Consider the following 20322-nt stretch of genomic DNA (forward strand, 5'->3'; position numbering starts at 1 on the left):
ATTAAAAATTGGTCGGTCCAGAAGTCTGCTTAGTTGCAGTACTGGAATTTTTCACAATAACTTGTTGCTCTTAAATTTGCCATAAAGTATTAAATCCATGACACATAATTTTTGTCTCCAGTGATTATTTTTTTGTTATTCAATTGGTAAAAACATGCTAGCAACTAAAATTCTGATAAGATCCTCTAGGGAAAATTGACCCGGCATCTTGAAATGTTCAAATCGTCTAACCGATTCACAGGAATTCGGTGAAACATTATAGTTTGTTCCGCATATTTTCTAAAGTAATTAAATAATATGAATAAACATTTTACTGCATACTTTCTGTCTTAAGTATTCACCGGATTCCATTTCCTTTTTTGCCACTCCTTTTTTCCATTGAAATTTTATCTTGTCTTTATTTCTTTCGTTTGAAGATAGGCTTTGTCTGACTTTCTGCCGTTTAAAAGTGCCACTAGGCGTAGGTTAAGAAAGTAATATTAGAATATTCATTGTAGATTGAGATTATCCTTATCGTAATTCTATTATATCTTTAGCTAAATGGACCGGCAATATCAGCAGCAGTGTTTCAACCATTTTTTTTAAAAAAGAAGCCCAGTGGACTCTAGAAGGTAAGGTTATTTAGTAATTTTATCATAATTATACTTCCTTCTCTCCTTAATATACGTCATTTATAACACAATAAATTAAGTTACTATTTTTCAATTTTAAAAGTAATATTACCATTGTATAAAATTTACATTTATTATTATTGACTTTTAAAAGGAATCATTACTTATTAATAAAATGAATTCATGTTTACAATATTTAATATTTCTCCGTCTCTTTTCATTTAAGTAACCTTATCCAGTAACTTTAACTTCGAAAGATTTTGTTCTTATTAGTGACTATCTTTATAACGTGAGATTTAAATCAGGATTATCTTTTGGATCAGTAAACGAAGCGAATGGCATTGTCATGGATTACCTTCCACATCTGTTTTCATGCAACTCAACAAACAGACAATTTAAATTCAGATCATAAGAGGTATTTGGAATTCAAATACCATGATAAAAGAGTATCCTGTGCTGTACTATCCAATCAGAAATTATGGCCATTTGGCATAATAAGAGGTATTCGGAAACCACCATGTTAGAAATTCAAATTATAATAGCGTATATGTGCTGTAAGCACATATTACCATTACTAATACAAAAAAAGGTTTTCATGCTAAATTACCAACTCCAGCCATCTAAATAGTAATGCTTTTTCATGCTTTATCTTGGTGAAAAAGAAAGAAAAAAAAAAGTTCTTCATGGTTTTTTGGATCTGGACCTAAGTCTTCCAGCAATGCTATCCGAGCTGGGTTTGGAGGAAGAAGCGAGTGGCTTCATGGTATCTGAACACTCCTGTTTTTCAAGCTGGGGAGGTGTCGGAGTATCTAAACACTCAATCTTTTCAACCTGTTCTTGCTCATCAGAGAAAAGCAATCTCTTTGTTGAAACCTCAGCACCATCAGCTTCAGTTTCAGCTAGAGGCATCAATGATCCCAGATGATTATCATTGACCTCAAGAGACTTGGTGTCCACATCAGAGAAGGGTAGCGACCTTTGTACTGAAACTGGATTTGAAGCTTCTGCATTTTTCTCCACATCTACTTCTGCATTTTTCTCCACATCTACTTCTGCGCGCCGGGTTTGAACAAGGAAGTGTGCAACTGATGTGTAACCCAATGACGATATCTAAAACAGGGAGAAATTTGAGCTTAGCTTCAATTTCAATCTCCGGAGAAACAACTTTATGGTAATATAAATTTCAGTCAAGAATTAGGAGTAACCTTTTTATATAAAGGGCCAGTTGGGGCCCATCCTTTTGCTTGACGGCACAAGCTACAGTTGCAAATTCCACGACAAACAGGGCATAGCCATGTTGGGTTCTGTAAGGCTTCAAGTACATGCTCCCCATATCTACAAAATAACAATGAAAAATAAGGAAAGAGGTCATGTATCCGAGAAGCCGTAAATTGCAAGGGTTGGTTTTGTTCAAACTAAACAAGCAATAACAACGGATTGCCAGCAATGGTTTTTTAAAGATGAAGTATACTAATTTACTGAAATATTGAAGAATAAAAGATTCCAGACAGAATATTCAAAGCATAATCACGAATTTCCTGTATATGATCCTGGGCTTGGGATAGCCGTGTAGCACCAATCCTGAAAGTTTCAGCTGTGTATGGATGTATGCACATTTGAGATTAGCCTTTGATAATACCTTGAATCATTAGCAGATATACCATAGCTCCAGCTATATGTTTCAATAGAAACAAAATGAGCATTGTACAGTAGCTTAACTAACGAAGTGATCAACCGCAAAATATCCTGATGCCTCAAATTATCCTGAAGATAATATAAATCGGGCAACGATAGGCCAACACCTGATTTAGACAGTTACTTAATTCTATATTACAAAGTTCCTGGGAAGTCATTTTATACTAATTTTGGAATAGGAGGTTACTGGTTATGAAGTGGCAGTTATAATGATATATGAGTCGAGGTTACATACTTGTAAAAGGGAACTAGGGAGCAAATACATTTACAGATCCTTGTGAACAGCTCTACTTTGTGCCATTTTATCCAGTTAGATAGATTTATCAAGATTCAATCTCCAAGTTATATACAGAAATCTCAACTAGTTATCAACAACTCGATTATAAAAGTAAATGAGTGCTTTTCTACTTGAGCCATTTTGTCCAGAGTTAAATAGATTTACATAGATTCAATCTCCAATGTTATATACGTAAATCTCAATTTGTTATCAACAAATTTGACTACAAAACTGATGTACATTGTCTGCACAAGAAACTTCTTGAGTTAAAATAAAGTTGTTTATAATTTATGAATAGAATGATATGATCTAACAGATATCAGGGATAGAATTGGATACATGAAAGGAGACTTCCGGGACATTCCAGACTATCATCCCTGGGAAATGATGAAAGAGAAAAAGTGAACACATGTCAACATCCTGAGTTGAATCCATCCAATGGATGAAAACTCTCTAAATGCAACCTAATGTTGTGAATGTTAGGGAATCTGCTCCCTCTTTAGGAGAAGGAAACCCTGTGTTTGTAACCAAATCTGACCAAACATCAGTCTTTATTAAGAGAGATTAAGCAAGCAGTGCACTGTCATTATAAAAGACTTTACACCAATATTAACTAATAAGACATCACCCAGAATATTGGTCTACTTAACCAAAGATATCGCTTACAATACAATATTACAGCATAAACCATTCAACATTATCCTTATTTGTCTCATCATAATCCTACCAAATCAGCACAATGCAGAGAGACTGTGGCATCTATCGCCATGTCAGAGGAAACAAACTCACGTTAGAAGGCTTACCTCATATACAAGCAATCTCCACAGAACTGCCCCTGGACCATGTTACATTGGCTACAGCATGTCCGATAACCAAGTGTTTTTTGCCTACAAAACAATATCTTAATTCAATGAGAAAGCTCATGCAGAAAAAAAAAAAAAAAAATGAAGACCGGTACACCATAAAATTAAATACATCTCCTAAATGAGAACATGGTAAAAATGGTCATTTTCAAAGAAAGATCTTATAAAAGCGGAAAAGACAGTTTTTTATCAAAAGTCTTTCAAACTCAATTATGTTTGTGAGCAAATACAAAAAGTAAACAAACACACTCTTTCTGTTCAAAGTCCACTATCATACACAAGTACACACAATAAAATTAGTGGTGTTTTATTTTAAGGAAAAAATCAGCATCATGTTACCCGCAATTAAAAAGCATGTCTCGAAAGTAGTATTTATACAAATACTAAACACAAGTTCATGGCAGACAGCCAGTACAACTAAGAACAACTAAAAATGATACCAATGCTCTCTCTCTCTCTCTGTTAAAAGCCGCAGATATCTTCCTTGGAATACAATACGACTACTAAGTTATTCTGGAACTCTATGGCAAGTGATACTGTGATTTCTAAAAAATGCAAAATAACAATAAAAAGTGTTTTAGAGGGTGTGATGGTAGCACTCCTCTTGATAACTTAGGCTTCACACAGTAGAGTAACAATTTAATTTACTGCGAGAGAGAGAGAGAGAGAGAGAGAGAGAGAGAGAGTGATTAACCTGCACTGATGGCAGGTTTTGCCACGGACGGAGTCATAGATTCGCTTTCCATCTTTACCATAACCATCAACGAAGAGCGTCCACGGTTTCTCGGTGTTCCCCAATAACTTCAGGTGTTCATCAGTGTACACCTCAGGCTTGGCACCTTCTTCTATCACCACCCTTCCACGTTCCGCAAACTCGGCTTTCTTGACAGGAACTTCAGCGTAACTAACAGGGGTCAAATTCTGCAATCTGGAAAGAAGAATTGAAAGTTAAGGCAAAAATAAACAAAATCATGCGTTGAATGATAGATGGGTGGGATTGGAACCTGGAAGAGCGGCGAGTGGGGGCGGAGAGTTTGATAGTAGGAGGGGTTTTGGATTTGATTGAGGATCTAGAAGTAGTTCGGTGGGTTTTGTTGTTGTTGTGGAGCTTGAGGCTGAGGGAAAGGTCGAATATTCCCAACTTCCCCATTCTCTCACGGTTTTCGCGGATTCTCTGCTCCCTGGAGAGCTCGTAGTCGGAGATCTTGGGCTGCTGAGGTGTGGCGTCGTTGGCCATGGCGTCGGACTCCGCCGATAGGGTTCGCTTTCTGAAAGTGGCCATGGCTGAGTGGGTTTGAATTCCTATAGAATACGAAACAGTACAACGGTCGAGGTGGAAGGAGGGAATCCCTAAAGCCAAAATCTAAATGTTTCACTGAGATGTAATTTTCTTACAATTATTCTCTTAAGTAATGTTATTTATATAGAGATAACGTATTAAAAATTTGAAATAAAATAATAAAATATGTACAAACTCTCTGTAATAATAAAAAAATAAGTGTATGTACGTTAACTATTTATGGAGTTTGCTAATATGTACTTGTTATTTTTGTTAAGAAAATTATGTTACCATGATATAAATTTGTATTCGTTAAAGGCAGTTTTGGAATTTTATGGGTCAAGAGAATAACAATGAATAAGACCATTTTATACACAAATATTTAAAAATGTAATTAATATATTACATAAAATAAACCAGATGTGTAATTTCAATTAAAACTAATAACGTTAACTAAATGTCAGCAAACCATTATACTCTTCATTACATTTATTCTTATATTATATCCGTTATCATTTAATTTAACGTCCCCCAAAGGCATACTCACTAAAGTTTACATGTAACACCAATCCTAAAAAGGAAAAAATATATTCAGACAATTTATACATAAATTTTAATAATATTCTATGCATTTTATTCATTTATGAATTCTTCAACGAAAAGAAGTTCTATTTAACATTTATCAAATCATGGCATCTATGGTTACATGTCACCTTAATTTTTTTACTATACTTCTCGTGATTTAACACACATATAACATCGTTTAGTAAAATTCGAAAATCATTAAAGTGTTTGTTTTAAGGGATGTATTATTTGTAAAGATGGATTTGATGGTAACTTTGATGTTTATTTTAAAGTATTTGAACTGATTTAAAAAGATAAATTTATAGGAGACTTTAAGACTTTTATCCTCTTATTTTCAAGAAATGAGAAAAAATATATATATCATCGTAGCTTTAACAATTTTTTTCATAATATTTACATATGACTGCAAAATCATTTTTGTTAACAGTAGTTTTTTTAATAATTTTTTTTAAAATATCTGATATACTCTAAATTATTAAAAAACTAAATATTTTTTTTCTCGTTTTGTTATCTAAATGTATAACATACAATAACATATTTTTTATTTTTTATTAATTTAAAACAACAGCTATATCATATAAATTATTGAAGAATAATATAATTTTTTTCTAATAATAAAAGATATATTAATTATTATGATAACAAACAAGTTAAAATATTAATAAAAGAAAGGTAATAATATGTCAAACACCAACTTAAAAAAGTAATACTTAAAAAAATATAGAAAATGAACAAACATAAAGTAAAATTTCACAATTTATTAAAAACACAAATTTAAAAAATTTAAATAAAAATTTTAAATAAGTGTTTCGTTACCCACGTCCTTAACCCTTTTATTTTCATTTGTAAATGAAAACATAGAAATAATAATAATAATATTATTATTATTATTAATCATTATAATAATAGTAGTAAAATTAATAATAGTAATATTAATACTAAAATAAATTTAGTTAAATGTCTAGAATTTTTAAATTCGAACTTATCTCAATTTTTAATTGTGCAGTAATGCATGTATTATTATTAGTCAACCATACTTTATAAATGTGAATGCAGTATTGCATGTACTGGCCAAACATAAAGATTGTCTATATGCCTGAAATTTTTATTGTGGAGTCTATCACTGCAGAGGGTGGGTGGGTGAAGTTGTATTTATTCATTTATATTTTAATTATTGTGATTTATTAACTTTGCAGTAATGCATGTATTATTATTAGTCAACCATAGAGATTTCCTGCATCCCTGCAATATGTTTTTTACTTTATGAATGTGAATGCAGTATTGCATGAATTTGTATTGGACATGCAGAAAGATTCTCTACATGTCTGAAATATTCATTGTGGAGTCTCTCATTGCAAAAGGTGGGTGAGTGAAGTTGTATTCAAGAACATTAAAAATAGTGGCTCAACCCAACTCGTTATTTACTGTGCATAGGTGTGATTGGTGATAGTGTTTGTTGAAAAAAACAACTGAATTGAAGTACGCATATCAAAACGGGTCAGGGTCGATCATTTTGAAAAGGACGGATCATTTTGAAAAGGATGGGTCAGGTTAGAGTTTTCAAGCGCTCACGACTTTCTTCTGTACCTCCAAAATTTCTTATGTACTTCCATTTTTTTAAAATCTCAAAAATATCTTTTAACCATTTAAGCAAAGTTATAAAAATTGTACTTTCAAAATTACTTTCGGATGTCGAATTCCGGTAAAAAATAATTTCGGATGTCAAAATATATTATCAAAAGTCAACTTCCGAAATATATATATTACTGGAAATCGATTTCCAGAATATATATTACCGGAAATCGACTTCCGGAAATATATTTATTACTAAAAATCAACTTCCAAATATATATATATATATATATATATATATATATATATCATTTTTTTCGCTCATATCTTTTAATTTAAAATTTAACTCTTTTTAAATTTATTTTTTCCATTTAATTTATTTTTAATACATTATGTAAAAACAAAATTATATATTAATGTTTAAATTTATTTTTTAAATATATATTAAAAATACTTAAGAAAAAAATAAATTAAAAATACTTAAACTTTAAATTAAATAAATACTAATTTTGTTTTAACCCTGAGGCGGAACGGGTTTGTTGTATCCAACCCATTTGCTAGTGACAGGCTAGTCCGACCAAACCCGTTTTTGTCGAGCCAAGGGCAGTCCGGGCCAAAACAAGTCGGGCTAGCCCGTTTTGCCACCCTTAATTTAAAGGAAGTTTCTCTCTTGGTGAGATCTCATTGCTCTTGCTTACAATGTTCAGTGTTTGTGTGCTGCTCTTGGTGTGAAGTTGTTGGTGGTTCGTGTGGTGCTAGCTTGATCGTGCTGGTTGTCAATGGCAGATTATTGTTATGATTGAGGGGAGTCACGACTCCCCCAAAAAATTTTAATTTTACTTTTTATACATGTTATATATATTTTAAAACTATATTTATATATTTTTATTTTGTTTATATTAAATTTAGTACAAATTTTTATTGTATCACCAATTTTATTTATATTTTAAAATTTATATATATTTATTGTTTAAAAAATAAAATAAAAATAAATTTGATGAACATTGATAGGTAGTAGGATTTTTTCACTAGTTATAACATTTTTTTTAAGTAAATGATTAAGAAAGAATGAGGGTAGAAAGAGAGGTATAGAGATATATTAAGAAACAAAATATTGAAAAAAGCACAATATCCACTATATCTCTTTTGAATCAATGTTAATATTTATGATTTATGTATTCATGATTATCCTATTAGTGATGTTTTTCTCTAATCAAATCTTTCCCGAATTAGTATGCCTAATTATGATTGTATGAATTCTTTTATAAAGTTGACACCAACTCTAATTATATTTTTCCCAAAATTAGTATAACTTAAATTATGAAATTTAGAAGTTTTATGTTTTTCTACATATGGTAGACTTTGTAAAATTTTATAGATGTATCTTGAACTACATTATGAATTACACATGATGAATTAGTTGACTAACCTTCAATTGGAGTAAAAATTATAATGCCCTTGTTACAATAATTCAATGAATTATAAATATTATAAAGTGAAAAATACATAAAAAAATCACTTTATGAAAATATAAATATTTAAATAAAAATTTTAATTATAAAAAGTAATTTATATATAAAAATCCAATTTGACACTCAAATTTTTTTATCGAAAGTCTACCGCCAATCTTTACTCGGTCTCCATTTGTTTTTGCATCTTCAATAAGTAAAGGTACTTTACTCAGTTACCTTGTTTTTTTGTCTTTGTTGAAGTAGGTGGGTTGATTGTTTTAAATATTATTTACTTTCTTTCTAGAATTGATTAGAGACCTAATATATTATATATATATATATATATATATATATATATATTTTTTTTTTTTTGCTGTTTATGAGTTTATCTATCGACACCTCGTTTCGTTCTTCATTTGCTGTCAACTAAGTTAATATATTTGGTTAAGAAAAAAAAGTTGAAAGAGTAGACAACATATTTAATATTACGGGACTAACAAATTAGTTATTGCCTAATTTATTAATTTATTTGTAGTCATATATCAACTTGTTTTTTCTGTACTTGAAGAAATCTATACATATTTTTAATCCTATTTATTGTTATATTTGTTTCTTTGTTTTTATTCATAATATGTCTCACTTTTTTATTATCATATTCATTAAAATGTGAATGTTAGAATATAGTTTTACTGAAATCATATTTTAGAATCAATGAAGATATTTTAAAAATTATTTATTTTGAGTCTAAAAACTTTTTGTTATATTTATTTCTTTATTTGTTTGTATTCCTGTCTCACTTTTTTTATTTTTCATATTAATCAATGAAGATATTTTAAAAATTATTTATTTTAAGTCTAAAAACTTCTTGTTATATTTATTTCTTTATTTATTTTTATTGCTGTCTCAGTGTTTTTTTTATCATATCATTAAATGTGAATGGTAGAATCTAAATTTACTGCAATGGTACTTTAAAATCACAGTTTGAGTTGCTATCAATCCAATTGGACATGACTTCTTATGCAACAATCTGTCTTAAGAGACAAGTATTATTATTTCAATTAAAGTTATTCAAGTATTGTTATTTCAATTATGAACTTTCAATCAATGTACTTTCAATGTTGTTTGAATTATTTCTTTTTTTCGATCTTATGTTATGAACTTATGCAAGAATTTATTTAGTTATAAAAATATTATTATTTAAATATGACATGCACAAATTAATAATTAAAAATATTATAAAAAATTAATAATTATTATTGTTATTAAATCTTGTGGATAATTAATAATAATAATAGTAGTAATATTAATTATAATTATAATAACATTATTAATATAATAATATTATTAAAACTAATAATATTAATATAATAATAATAATAATAATTAATAAAACTAATAATAATAATACTAAAACTAATAATAATAATTATATTTTATTTTATATTAATTTTAACTATAGGGGTAAAACTGTAATCTAACAATTTTATCTATTAAAATATTATTTTATGAATAATGATATTTTGACCTACTTGTTTTGACTCACTATTAACCCACCATTTCAATTATCTATTTTGATTTTTTTAGTTGTGTGATATAATGATCTAAGAGTATTAAAGTGATGAGTTAATATATAGTAGGTCAAGATATAATTATCCTTATTATATATTTATCACATTCATCAAATCGTTCACAAACTTTCACAAACTTTACATTCAAATCTCTTTACTTTCACCTCTTCATCTCTTAAAACAAACAATTTCACACTTTCCTCTTTCCATCCTCTCAACTCCATCTACTTATTATCCCTCAAATATCCTTGAAAGCAAACACAACCTTGGTGTTTTTCAAAATTTTTCTTACTAAAAAATTTAACATTTAAAGCTGCAAATTTATTAGATTATTCTGAATCTAAAAATATGTTTTTATAATTAGAAATGAAATGAAAAAAAGAAACTATATGTATTTTTGTAGCATCAGTTTTGTATTTTTTTTTTATAGTTTTATTGTCTTTTAATGCGAATGTTTTAGGTGTTCCTTAAATTTAATATGTTAATTTTAAAATTTAATTACTCCAAAAATTTATTCAATAACTTTTAAATTATATAGCATATTTATATTAATAATATACTGGTAAAATTAATCAAGTTGAAATTCCATTTATAATCAAAATTTCGTGATGTACCTTTTTTTTTTTCGGAAATTCAAATGTAAAAATTAAATTTTTAAATCAAATAGTTTATGGAATAAATCAACACACACTTTTAAGACTCACTTACATTTTTCCATTTTAAAATATTGTAAATTAATTTTGAAGATAAAATAATAAACGTCACACACACTCACCTTTTTAAGCACACTTAATTTTTCTATTTTAAAATATTTGTAAATGATTTTTTTAAGAATAATTATATATTAAATTTTCTATTTACCCTGTATACAACATTTGGACTAGGGCCTTGTACGGCATTATATGTAAAAATTAATTAGATATTTTATGAAGACAGATAATTAAACACTATCCAACGTAATTTCTAAAAAATAACACAGAGAAAAGTGCAATTTATTGTTTCTCATCCAAATAAAGTTTAACATGATCCTTCGTATCAAATAGATTTTTTTTTGTCTCACCTCTTTTCTTTTGTGACTTATGCAACGAAGAATTAAAAAAAATTGTGCAAGGCCTAGTCTAAGCAGATGCACAAGCAAAATTACACTGGTGTTACGAAATATTTGTACGGTGGTTGGTTAAATTGAAAAAGAAATATTATGAATTGTATATACCGTCTGATTTTAAATAATTTTATAGTAAAAAGGCATCGCATCGCAATATTAAAAATATAATTTAAAATAAAGTATTATTTAAATATATTAAATTTTATTAAGAAAATCAATATGATGGTACGTGACTTAAGTTATGACTGTAATAAAAAAAAACTACACGGTCAATTTTATACACTGTCTTACTGCTTAATATAGTGTGTCTAGTAAGTCCTATTAAGTTGTTGGATACAGATGGAGCGTAAATACTATAGGCACATCGCTTATAAATCTTCAGTGTAACCTTGTTTTTTGTTATGGTCACCAAACAACACCTAATCTAATTAATCCCTACAATCTTCTTCGCCAACACTGTCACCTTCTCTACGTCATCACCATTTATGCCACCCTGTGACTTTCAATCGCACAACTATACTTTATATGTTGATGACCTACCACATGAAATTTTTTGTTCAAACTGTCAACTTCTTCATAAAAGTGATCAAACCATATACAATATAAGCATTCGTTTGCCTCAGTTCTTTACGTCACAACAAGTGGTGAAACATAAATTAGGCTATGGCGTTGAAATATCATACAACCTTTGCTCTTTTGCTTTTGCTTGTGAATCTGAGGTTTCATGGAAATGTTGCTGCTCAGAATGGTAAGTTAGCAGCTTCTTTCATCTTTGGGGACTCCTTGGTAGATGCAGGAAACAACAACTATCTTTCAACTCTTTCCAAGGCAAACGTTCCCCCCAATGGAATCGATTTCAAGGCCTCTGGAGGAAATCCAACTGGTCGTTTCACCAATGGAAGAACCATTGGTGATATTGTAGGTAACATTTTATTTTCTGTCACAAACCTTTTCTTTTGTAACATTTGATTTCTGTTTTTTCATTGACTCTTCAACCTTCTTAGGAGAGGAATTGGGACAAGCAAATTATGCAGCTCCATATTTGGCACCAAACACAACTGGGAAAACCATACTCAATGGAGTCAACTATGCTTCAGGAGGAGGAGGCATTCTAAATGCAACAGGAAGCTTATTCGTGAGTATTTTTTATTTTTTTAACTCTGATGCTTTCGTGTATTACGCATGATAGTTATTCTACGTTACGTTGCATTAATTTGTTTTTCAGACGAATAGGCTCGGAATGGATATTCAAATTGATTACTTCAACAAAACAAGACAACAGATTAAGAAGTTGCTTGGCGAATCGGAGGCGAGAGATTACCTAATGAAGAAATCCTTGTTCTCCGTCATCGTTGGGTCCAACGATTTCTTAAACAATTATCTTCTTCCCTTTGTATCCTCCGGAGTGAGAGTTTCTCAAAACCCCGATGCTTTCGTCGACGACATGATCAATCATTTCAGGATCCAACTTTACGTAACAACCTTAACCTAAAATGAAGTAATTGAAATGTTATATCTTTTGAAACACGTAAAAGCTAACATGATTTTATGATTTTATGATATTATGATAGAGACTTTACCAACTGGATGGTCGGAAATTTGTGATCAGCAACGTTGGGCCAATAGGATGCATACCTTACCAGAGGATTTTAAACGAGCTGAACGATGAAGATTGTGTGGATTTGGCTAATAACCTTGCAACCCAGTACAATGGTCGATTGAAGGATTTGGTTGCTGAGCTAAACGACAACCTCCCCGGAGCTACCTTCGTGCTCGCTAATGTGTATGATTTGGTGTCGGAACTGATCGTAAATTATCGTAAATATGGTAATAATTTAGTATTCGAAATCAATCACTGTGCATTACATGGATAACTTACATGAGAAACATGTTTATAATAATATTTGGTTTGCAGGATTTACGACAGCAAGTAGAGGATGTTGTGGAATTGGAAGTGGGGGTCAAGTTGCAGGGATAATCCCTTGTGTACCAACATCTAGTTTGTGTTCAGATAGGGAAAAACACGTTTTCTGGGATCAGTATCACCCAAGTGAAGCAGCCAACGTAATACTTGCCAAACAGCTTATTAATGGAGACAAGAGATACATATCTCCAATCAATCTTAGACAGCTTATAGATCTTTGATCATACACTAATTCATTTCCTTCCCTTAACTGTCAAAAATATGCTTCAAGCCATGTTTTTTCATTGCAGTGTAATCTCAATTTTAATTTTAATGTGCTTGTAATTTCAGAATCACGTCACGTCGGAAAATATAAACTATTAAAAAGTATTTTAACTTAGTGAGTGAATTAAGTAATTGATGTGTGGTTGTAAAGAAAGACGTTAGTCATTGGTTTTTGACGGTTTAAGTTCGATAATCAAACATGATTTTTGTCTTATGTCCCGTTTATGTTTGATTTTGGTCTTTGACTTTCCTACGCCCCGGCTCAAACAAAGAAACTAACTCCAAGTTTGAAGTGCGTAAGAAGGATTTCATTTTTGTTGTGGGTAGATGGAGGCGGTTTAGTGACAGATATAGAGACACCAGGAAGCAATTTTGTTCAACAACTTCTTGCACCTTAAATTTCATAACTACTGTGACATTTTTGATAAACTTGTTTTTATAAAGTTTGATGAAGTTTATTTTTAATCCCACACCAAACTTTTCTTTTTCCTCTCATATCATATCAAAATTTTCTTTCATCTAAGGTGCTGACAGGTATGTATTTTCAAGAGTTTGTTGACGAAAATTTGTTAAAAAATAAATTTGTATTTTATAAATATTAATTTAAAAACACTTTTTTGTTTGCATAGCATGAGTCCATTTATTTATTATTTATTTTTCTTTTATTTGTCTAAAATTTGATAATTCGGTTTTTAATCGTAGTAAATAATTAGATTTTAATTTTAATCTCTATAACTTTTGTTTTACTTTTTGGAATTTAAATTAATATTTTGAAGTTAGTGTTTAGTAGTATTAAAGATCGAAATAATATTTAATTCAATAAAAACTTTGTTAATTGTCGTGGTTAAAAATATATTCAAGCTAATTAGCTGTGAATGATATTTTTCTCCATTAATGCTTCTGGAATTAAATGAATCTATATAAAAAGAAAATAATAAACGGTACTTATTTTTCGCGTTCATGAAATTCAATTGAGACATTTTTTATACTCTACTTGCTAGTAATGCCTTGAAATAGAAAAGAGAATTAAAGATACAGTCAGCTTTATTTGATTATCAATAAAATGTTAAAACGTTGAGTGTTTAAAAAAAAATCACAGCTCAAGTGATGGGAAATACGAAAACAAGAAGAGTACTAAGTAAGCTCCACAAATTTGAAAAAGTAGTTATTTTTAGTGGTTTTTTTTTTTTTTTTGCCTGCATGAATTAGATTTTGCGTTTCCATATGAGATTATACTTATAAAGATGAATTTTAATTAATTTAGGCTTATAATAAACCTCAGTATTATGAGATATGCAAAATTAATCTAAATTTGTTTGTTTGAGGTTTTCGAGGAAATGAATATGTTTGAAGTAAAATTTTGATAAATCTAAATTAAATACCTATGAATTATTGCATTTTTATTTTTTGAAATTTTGAATCGGTATTTAGTATACAAATTCTTAAATGTATGTATTGTGAATAAGGTACGAAAGTTAATGTTGGAATATCTAATACTAAAGAAGAAAAGTAAAATTTAATAAATTATTTAAAAATAAACAATTTAAAATATTATTAATTTAAATTCAATTTATATATTAAAATGAAATGAAATAGGCAGCCGTAGATATTTCGTCTTTTTACGGTATTGGTTCAGCCTTTTTTTTATGGATAAAATAGATAAAATATTTAATCAGTAACTCTGCAGCTTCTATAAGTTTTTTTTTTTTTTCAGTTTTTAATACACCGACGGAAATGAAAAAGACAAGAATAATAAGTAAAACAACTTGAGAGAAACAAGATTATACAAAGAAGATTTGCTCGTGTACAGAAAAAGAAAAAGTAATAATATATATATATATATATATATATATATATATTATATACATTGAGTATATAGTTAAGAGTACTCAAAATAAAAGCTTTACTAGACAGGAAATTTTTTTTTTTATTTTAAATTCCTTAATATATATATATATATATTTAGGGTATAAGATAGAAAATGATTTGTTTTAATATTTACATGTTAAATTTTTGTATGGAGATTTAAGGTTTTTATTTTTTTTATTACATGGACCATGTAGCGTGGAGTTTTGAAAGGGCCAAGACACGTTGGGCCTTAGTTGCACCGGAAACCAAATCAAAGTAATTGATATGAGGTGTGTTGCGGAGCGTAATTTGAGAGTTGAGAAAGATTCTGATTCTCCTCACTAACCCTCTCTCAACACAACTCATTTCAATTCAATTCAATTCAAGCCATGTGAATATGAAATTGAAACTTGCGCAAGAAAAATTCAATTAAAACTCCCCCCCAAATTCCCGTGCATGTGTCGTCGCCTAGGGTTTAAGGAAGTGTTTTCTTCAGTTCGATAATAACACTCACAACACAAAAATGTCATTTTCGTTGTTCGCCACGCCGCAGCAGCAACAGCAACCGCAGCAGTCTCCTTTTCAACCACAGCAAACTAGTTTGTTCCTTACGCAGCAGCAGCAGCATCAGCAGCATCAGCAGCAGCAGTTTCAACCACAACAGCAGCAGCCGCAGCAGCCGCAACAGCAGTTGTTTTTGTTCACTAACGATAAAACACCCGCTAGTTATAGTACCAATTGGGCGGATCTACATCCTGACTCCCAGAAGATTCTCCTTCAGATCGAGTATGCTTTAATTTCACCATTTTTCCTCAATGTTTCTGTAAAAATGAGAGAGAGAGAGAGAGAGAAGAGGGTTTTGTGTTTAGTGGTTAAAATGTGTTTATTGCTTCGACCTTTAGTTGCTTAATTACCTGTTATCTGTTACTTAGGGAGCGGATATTGGAGTATAGGGATGAAAGCCAGAGACTAGATCAGTGTAGTCGTCTTTATGATTCTTCCGTTTCCAACGATGGCTTTGAGCTTGACGCGGGCCATATTGTTCAGGTGCTCCCTTTATGCTCTTGTTGATTATTATTTGGCTGTAAATTCTTGTTATGTAATATATATATTTTTTGAAGTAAAGTGTTGTTTCTTCGGTGGTAGAACTTGTGGTAAAATGACAGTCTCCTCCTTGCAAGAGAAAAAGAAGTAGATTGATGTTTCTAGTTGACGCATATCTGATATAATTTGACTGGTTTTATTGTAGTTTATGTTTTATTAGTGTTAAGTTGAGAATTAATGGAGTATCTGTTTTTACTAAAAGCAGGGCCTAATGCTTCTGGTTTTATTGTAGTTTGTATTTTAGTAGTAGTGTTTTGAGTTGACAATTAATGGAGTATCTGTTTTTACTAAAAGCAAGGCCTAATGCTACTGGCATTTCTGTTACTATCCTGTGGACAGAACTAACATGACCATCCTTAGCTGACTTCTATAAGAAATTTAAATTTTCATTGTTTGTTGTTTGCAAAGTAAAGTGGGAAAGAAGTTTATTTGTTAACAGTTGCAACACTAAGTCTAAAGAAGTTGTGGCAAAATCAGTTGATTGTTGACACTTGGATTATGTGGTTGCTCTATTTTTCAATGAGAGCATGTCACATTGTGACCTCAAAAACACAAAAAAGTCTGGGAGTTTTTCATTTATTCTGTTTGTCAAATATTGGTTGTGAAAGTTTTAGGTATTTTAACCTTTATAAATGGGTTGTTTTAAATTGTAGGTAATCCAACTCATGTTGCAGTTGCAATTTTTGCAGGAACATGCTAACCTATTTTGAGAAATATTAAAGTATGCATTCTTCTTATGACGTGTGCTAAGTCAATTTTAAATCCATTTTTCCATTCCTACTATGTACTTTTCAAATGGTTAGTCAACTTTTTTATATGACCAAGAACTATCACTAATGCTGAGATGGTTAACTGCTTCCTTCTCTCGCAACATTGTGCTCATTGCTTAATGTAATCTATTCATGAACCAATGTTTTTTTTTTCTTCCTTGTGATGTTTGATAGGAACTTGGTGGAATTAGCACTGGCATGGAGCGACAAAAAGCTTTGCTGCAGGAACTGATGTCCACTGTTAAGGAAATGCTACGCAACACAGAGGTTGCTGTTCGTTCCTTTATGTTACTACGCCCCAGGTTCCTTCATCCCAGTGGGGGTTCATCAAGTGCCACTGCCCCATCACAGACTCCTGGAGCGACTATAGCACCTGGCTCAAGTGGCCAACCGATAAATGCATCTATAGTGCCTGTTTTTGATTTCTACAGTGGTCTTCCAAAGAAACCATCGCCATTTTTACAGCAAACAATTTTAAGATTTGAGAAGTATCTTGGCGAGTGCCATCAGTGGATTGAAGAGTTGGAGCAGCTGCTTCTTTTGGACTCTGAGAGAAATGCTTCCAGTAACGGATCCTCATTACTGCAATCTCTTCCCAAGGTCATGACAAATGTGCATGACTTTTTTGTTCATGTGGCTGCGAAGGTAGATCGATTGCTCTTTTAACTAATATCACATAAACTTTGTATTGAACCGTCTGAATTAAAATTTACTTATTCATAAAATGTGACTTCCAAAATTTAATGATGGTAGAACTCTTTATTTTTTATTTTTTTATCACATTTCTCTTTCTTAATTTTTATCATATTCTATTACGTGTATGTGTTGTTGGTTCATGTTAAATTGCGATCTCATTTTAAAGAGTCTATTTAGGTCATTCACCTCGTCCATATTTATGCTTCTCTAGTACTTCAAATTTGTTATCATTTTCTATATTTCATATGGAACTACTATGGTACCGTGCTCCATTTTCTGCTTATTGTAATGAATGAAAAGCCAAAAGCTTTTGTATTAGTGATGATGATAAATGTACAGTCGACACTTTTGCTAAAAGGGTTCTCATGCATATATAAAATCATTCCCTATAATGTTACCAATTCTCATTTACAGCAATGATAACCAATTTTTAAATAATGTCTATTCAGGTGGAGAGCATTCATCAGTACATTGAATCTATGAAATCATCATACCTAGCTGATCAGCGTCGCCGGGGGGAGGTGAATGACCCGTTTTTGGAGGCAGATCGGCGAGAAACTGCAAGACAAGAAGCTGCCTCAAAAAGAGTTCATCCAACATTGCATTTACCTGCAAATCCACAACCCTCAACTCAAGTTGCTGGGTTGTTTTCCAGTTCAGGGACTCAAGCAGCATTGCCTGCCCCACAGACATCTGCAGCAACTACATCTTTGTCATCAGGAAGTGGATTCTCTCTTTTTAGTACACCATCCTCTGCTCCATCGTCTTCTGCGTTGTCATCTCTATTTACAACACCAACTCCTGCCCCAGGACCTCAAACCTCACTTTTTGGTTCTGCAACATCTGTACCTGGAGTGGCATCAACTCCCTCTCTGTTCGGTAATACCACTCCATTGTTTAGTTCAACCCCAGCTACAAATACACTCTTTTCAACTCCATTTGGTTCAGGTACTGTTTTCGGGTTATATTTCTTAATAATAGTCATCCTATTTTCAAGTGTTGATAGACTACATAGTTGTTTTTAGATAGAAAAACGTTTTGGTAATCATAATTTCAAAGTTTAGGGTGATGTTGGACCACAGAACACAGGACTTAAAAGGTAAAAATTAGGGTTTATTGGGAAATTAAAGAAATGATGGTAAAGGGTGAGGTTTAAGATCTTAAGTTTCAACTGAGGTTAGTGGGAGTAGCGAGTGTCGGTTAAGCTGACATGTTCCGGCTTCGGAAATCTGTTTGAAATTATTGAACATCCTATTGTTTTACTTGACCGCTAGAGAGAAAGAGGATGGAACCAGGATCCATTAACTAGTCTTTTGTCCCCTAGAAATTTGAACATTCATAGTCAATTTCATGTTTTTGGAGAAAAGTAGAAGGAAATATAGAATAGGGGAGGTGTTTGGGGTTTGATTATCCTTAATTCTATTGTCAAATGAAATTAACCATTCGCTCGGTTTTCTTTCCAGGCGCTGCAACAGGATCTGGGGCTAGCTTTGGACCTGGATCGGTAAAATAAATTTTATCCTTACTGGCACGTTTGTAGACTATTTCTGTTAACTATTTAAAACAATCCTAGTATGTCGTGTCTTGTCGCTCTTAATAGACTAAGCATTGTGAATTTTGTGCTTTGTATGATTGCTTCTTCTGAATCTTCATTTCTATGATGTTCCTGCAGAAAAATCCACGGGCGAAATCAAGAACTGCTCGACGCTGATAAATCTGAAAGTATAAAGTTGATTGGAACCTTTCCTGTTGCCGAACAACTATGCAATGTACTTGCTCGAAGCAATGATCTTTCCTTATTAGACGGTCTTAAATGGTTTTTGCTCTGAATTGGAATGTAGATGTCGCATTGAGGGCACTGGTACGTATCGTGGACATTTGGATTCGGCCCTGTTTAAGTCCATTGAGTTCTTCCATTAGGTATTTTCTTTTAGTTACCGTTGACCCATTTTCTTTAACATTGTAGATTAATATAGGTTAGATGGTTTTGAATGCTATATGTTGTAGCTTTGCTTTCTTCCTGGTTACAGGTTGAGTTTGATACATCCCTCGCTGTTGTAAAAGATACCAACTGCTTGGAAGATGTTTGGATACATTTTACTGATATATTAATGTAAACTTGGAGTAATTGAACTTTAAAACACCCAGACTTTTTCACTATTTAAAGCTCGAGACAAACACACACACTACTGATACCTTTAGTACTTTTAAATTGTTAATTTGTATTGATGTAATTTGGTGGTTAGTGCACTAAATCTTTAATAACGAAATTCGTTATTATAAGAAATCAAACGCATACAATGAATTAGAAGGAGAAAAACAAGTGAAGAAATTTGCTTTTTATGACGAGTTCAAAACGTATTAAATACATCATTTAAAAAAGGAAAATAATAAGGTTTTGGCTGGATACTTAAAAGTAAAGGTTCAAGATAACTAGGTTTTATACGCATAAGCGCAACACAAAAATAAATTTGTCCTTCAAAATACTCTTTTTGAATGTGTAAATTCCAGAGGATCGAGTCTTGCAGAGTATTTAACACTGTCATCTCCGTTTCTACTCATTAAGAGTATGCTTACATTATAGAGGTCTTGTTAATGATTTTTGGACTTAATGATTCACAATAAAATAGCACTACATTTTAAGAGTTATATTCCTAAACGGAAAATCTAATATTTTCTCTTAAAATACAAATTAAATCGATCAAATGGA

The 20322-nt window shown here is 31.1% G+C and overlaps 3 protein-coding genes across 4 annotated transcripts; 2 read left to right on the top strand and 1 right to left on the bottom strand.

Moving 5' to 3' along the window:
• Nucleotides 1–1070: 1070 nt before the first annotated feature.
• Nucleotides 1071–4845, bottom strand: LOC114171998 (cell division cycle-associated 7-like protein). The gene is made up of 5 exons (XM_028056748.1): nt 4451–4845; nt 4141–4374; nt 3387–3470; nt 1817–1946; nt 1071–1721 (listed from the first exon to the last, which is right to left on the bottom strand). The coding sequence occupies exons 1-5, from the start codon at nt 4726–4728 to the stop codon at nt 1293–1295; spliced, it is 1155 nt and encodes a 384-aa protein (XP_027912549.1). The 5' UTR covers nt 4729–4845; the 3' UTR covers nt 1071–1292.
• Nucleotides 4846–11632: 6787 nt separating this feature from the next.
• On the top strand, nt 11633–13265 carry LOC114174077 (GDSL esterase/lipase At2g23540-like). The gene is made up of 5 exons (XM_028058825.1): nt 11633–11928; nt 12011–12141; nt 12232–12480; nt 12578–12833; nt 12922–13265. The coding sequence occupies exons 1-5, from the start codon at nt 11670–11672 to the stop codon at nt 13149–13151; spliced, it is 1125 nt and encodes a 374-aa protein (XP_027914626.1). The 5' UTR covers nt 11633–11669; the 3' UTR covers nt 13152–13265.
• A 2050-nt stretch (nt 13266–15315) lies between these two features.
• Nucleotides 15316–19772, top strand: LOC114173954 (nuclear pore complex protein NUP58). Of its 2 annotated transcripts, none has more exons than XM_028058656.1 (6): nt 15316–15828; nt 15975–16089; nt 17091–17561; nt 18062–18560; nt 19076–19140; nt 19285–19772. In XM_028058656.1, exons 1-5 carry the CDS (start codon nt 15566–15568, stop codon nt 19123–19125), a joined length of 1398 nt encoding a protein of 465 aa, XP_027914457.1. In that variant the 5' UTR covers nt 15316–15565; the 3' UTR covers nt 19126–19140; nt 19285–19772. The 2 variants fall into 2 exon arrangements, with proteins under 2 accessions (XP_027914457.1, XP_027914456.1); XM_028058655.1 differs by having other exon boundaries at nt 15319–15828; nt 19076–19116.
• Nucleotides 19773–20322: the final 550 nt, after the last annotated feature.

Source organism: Vigna unguiculata, chromosome 2, assembly GCF_004118075.2.
Source record: "Vigna unguiculata cultivar IT97K-499-35 chromosome 2, ASM411807v1, whole genome shotgun sequence".
Taxonomy (NCBI): Eukaryota; Viridiplantae; Streptophyta; class Magnoliopsida; order Fabales; family Fabaceae; genus Vigna; species Vigna unguiculata.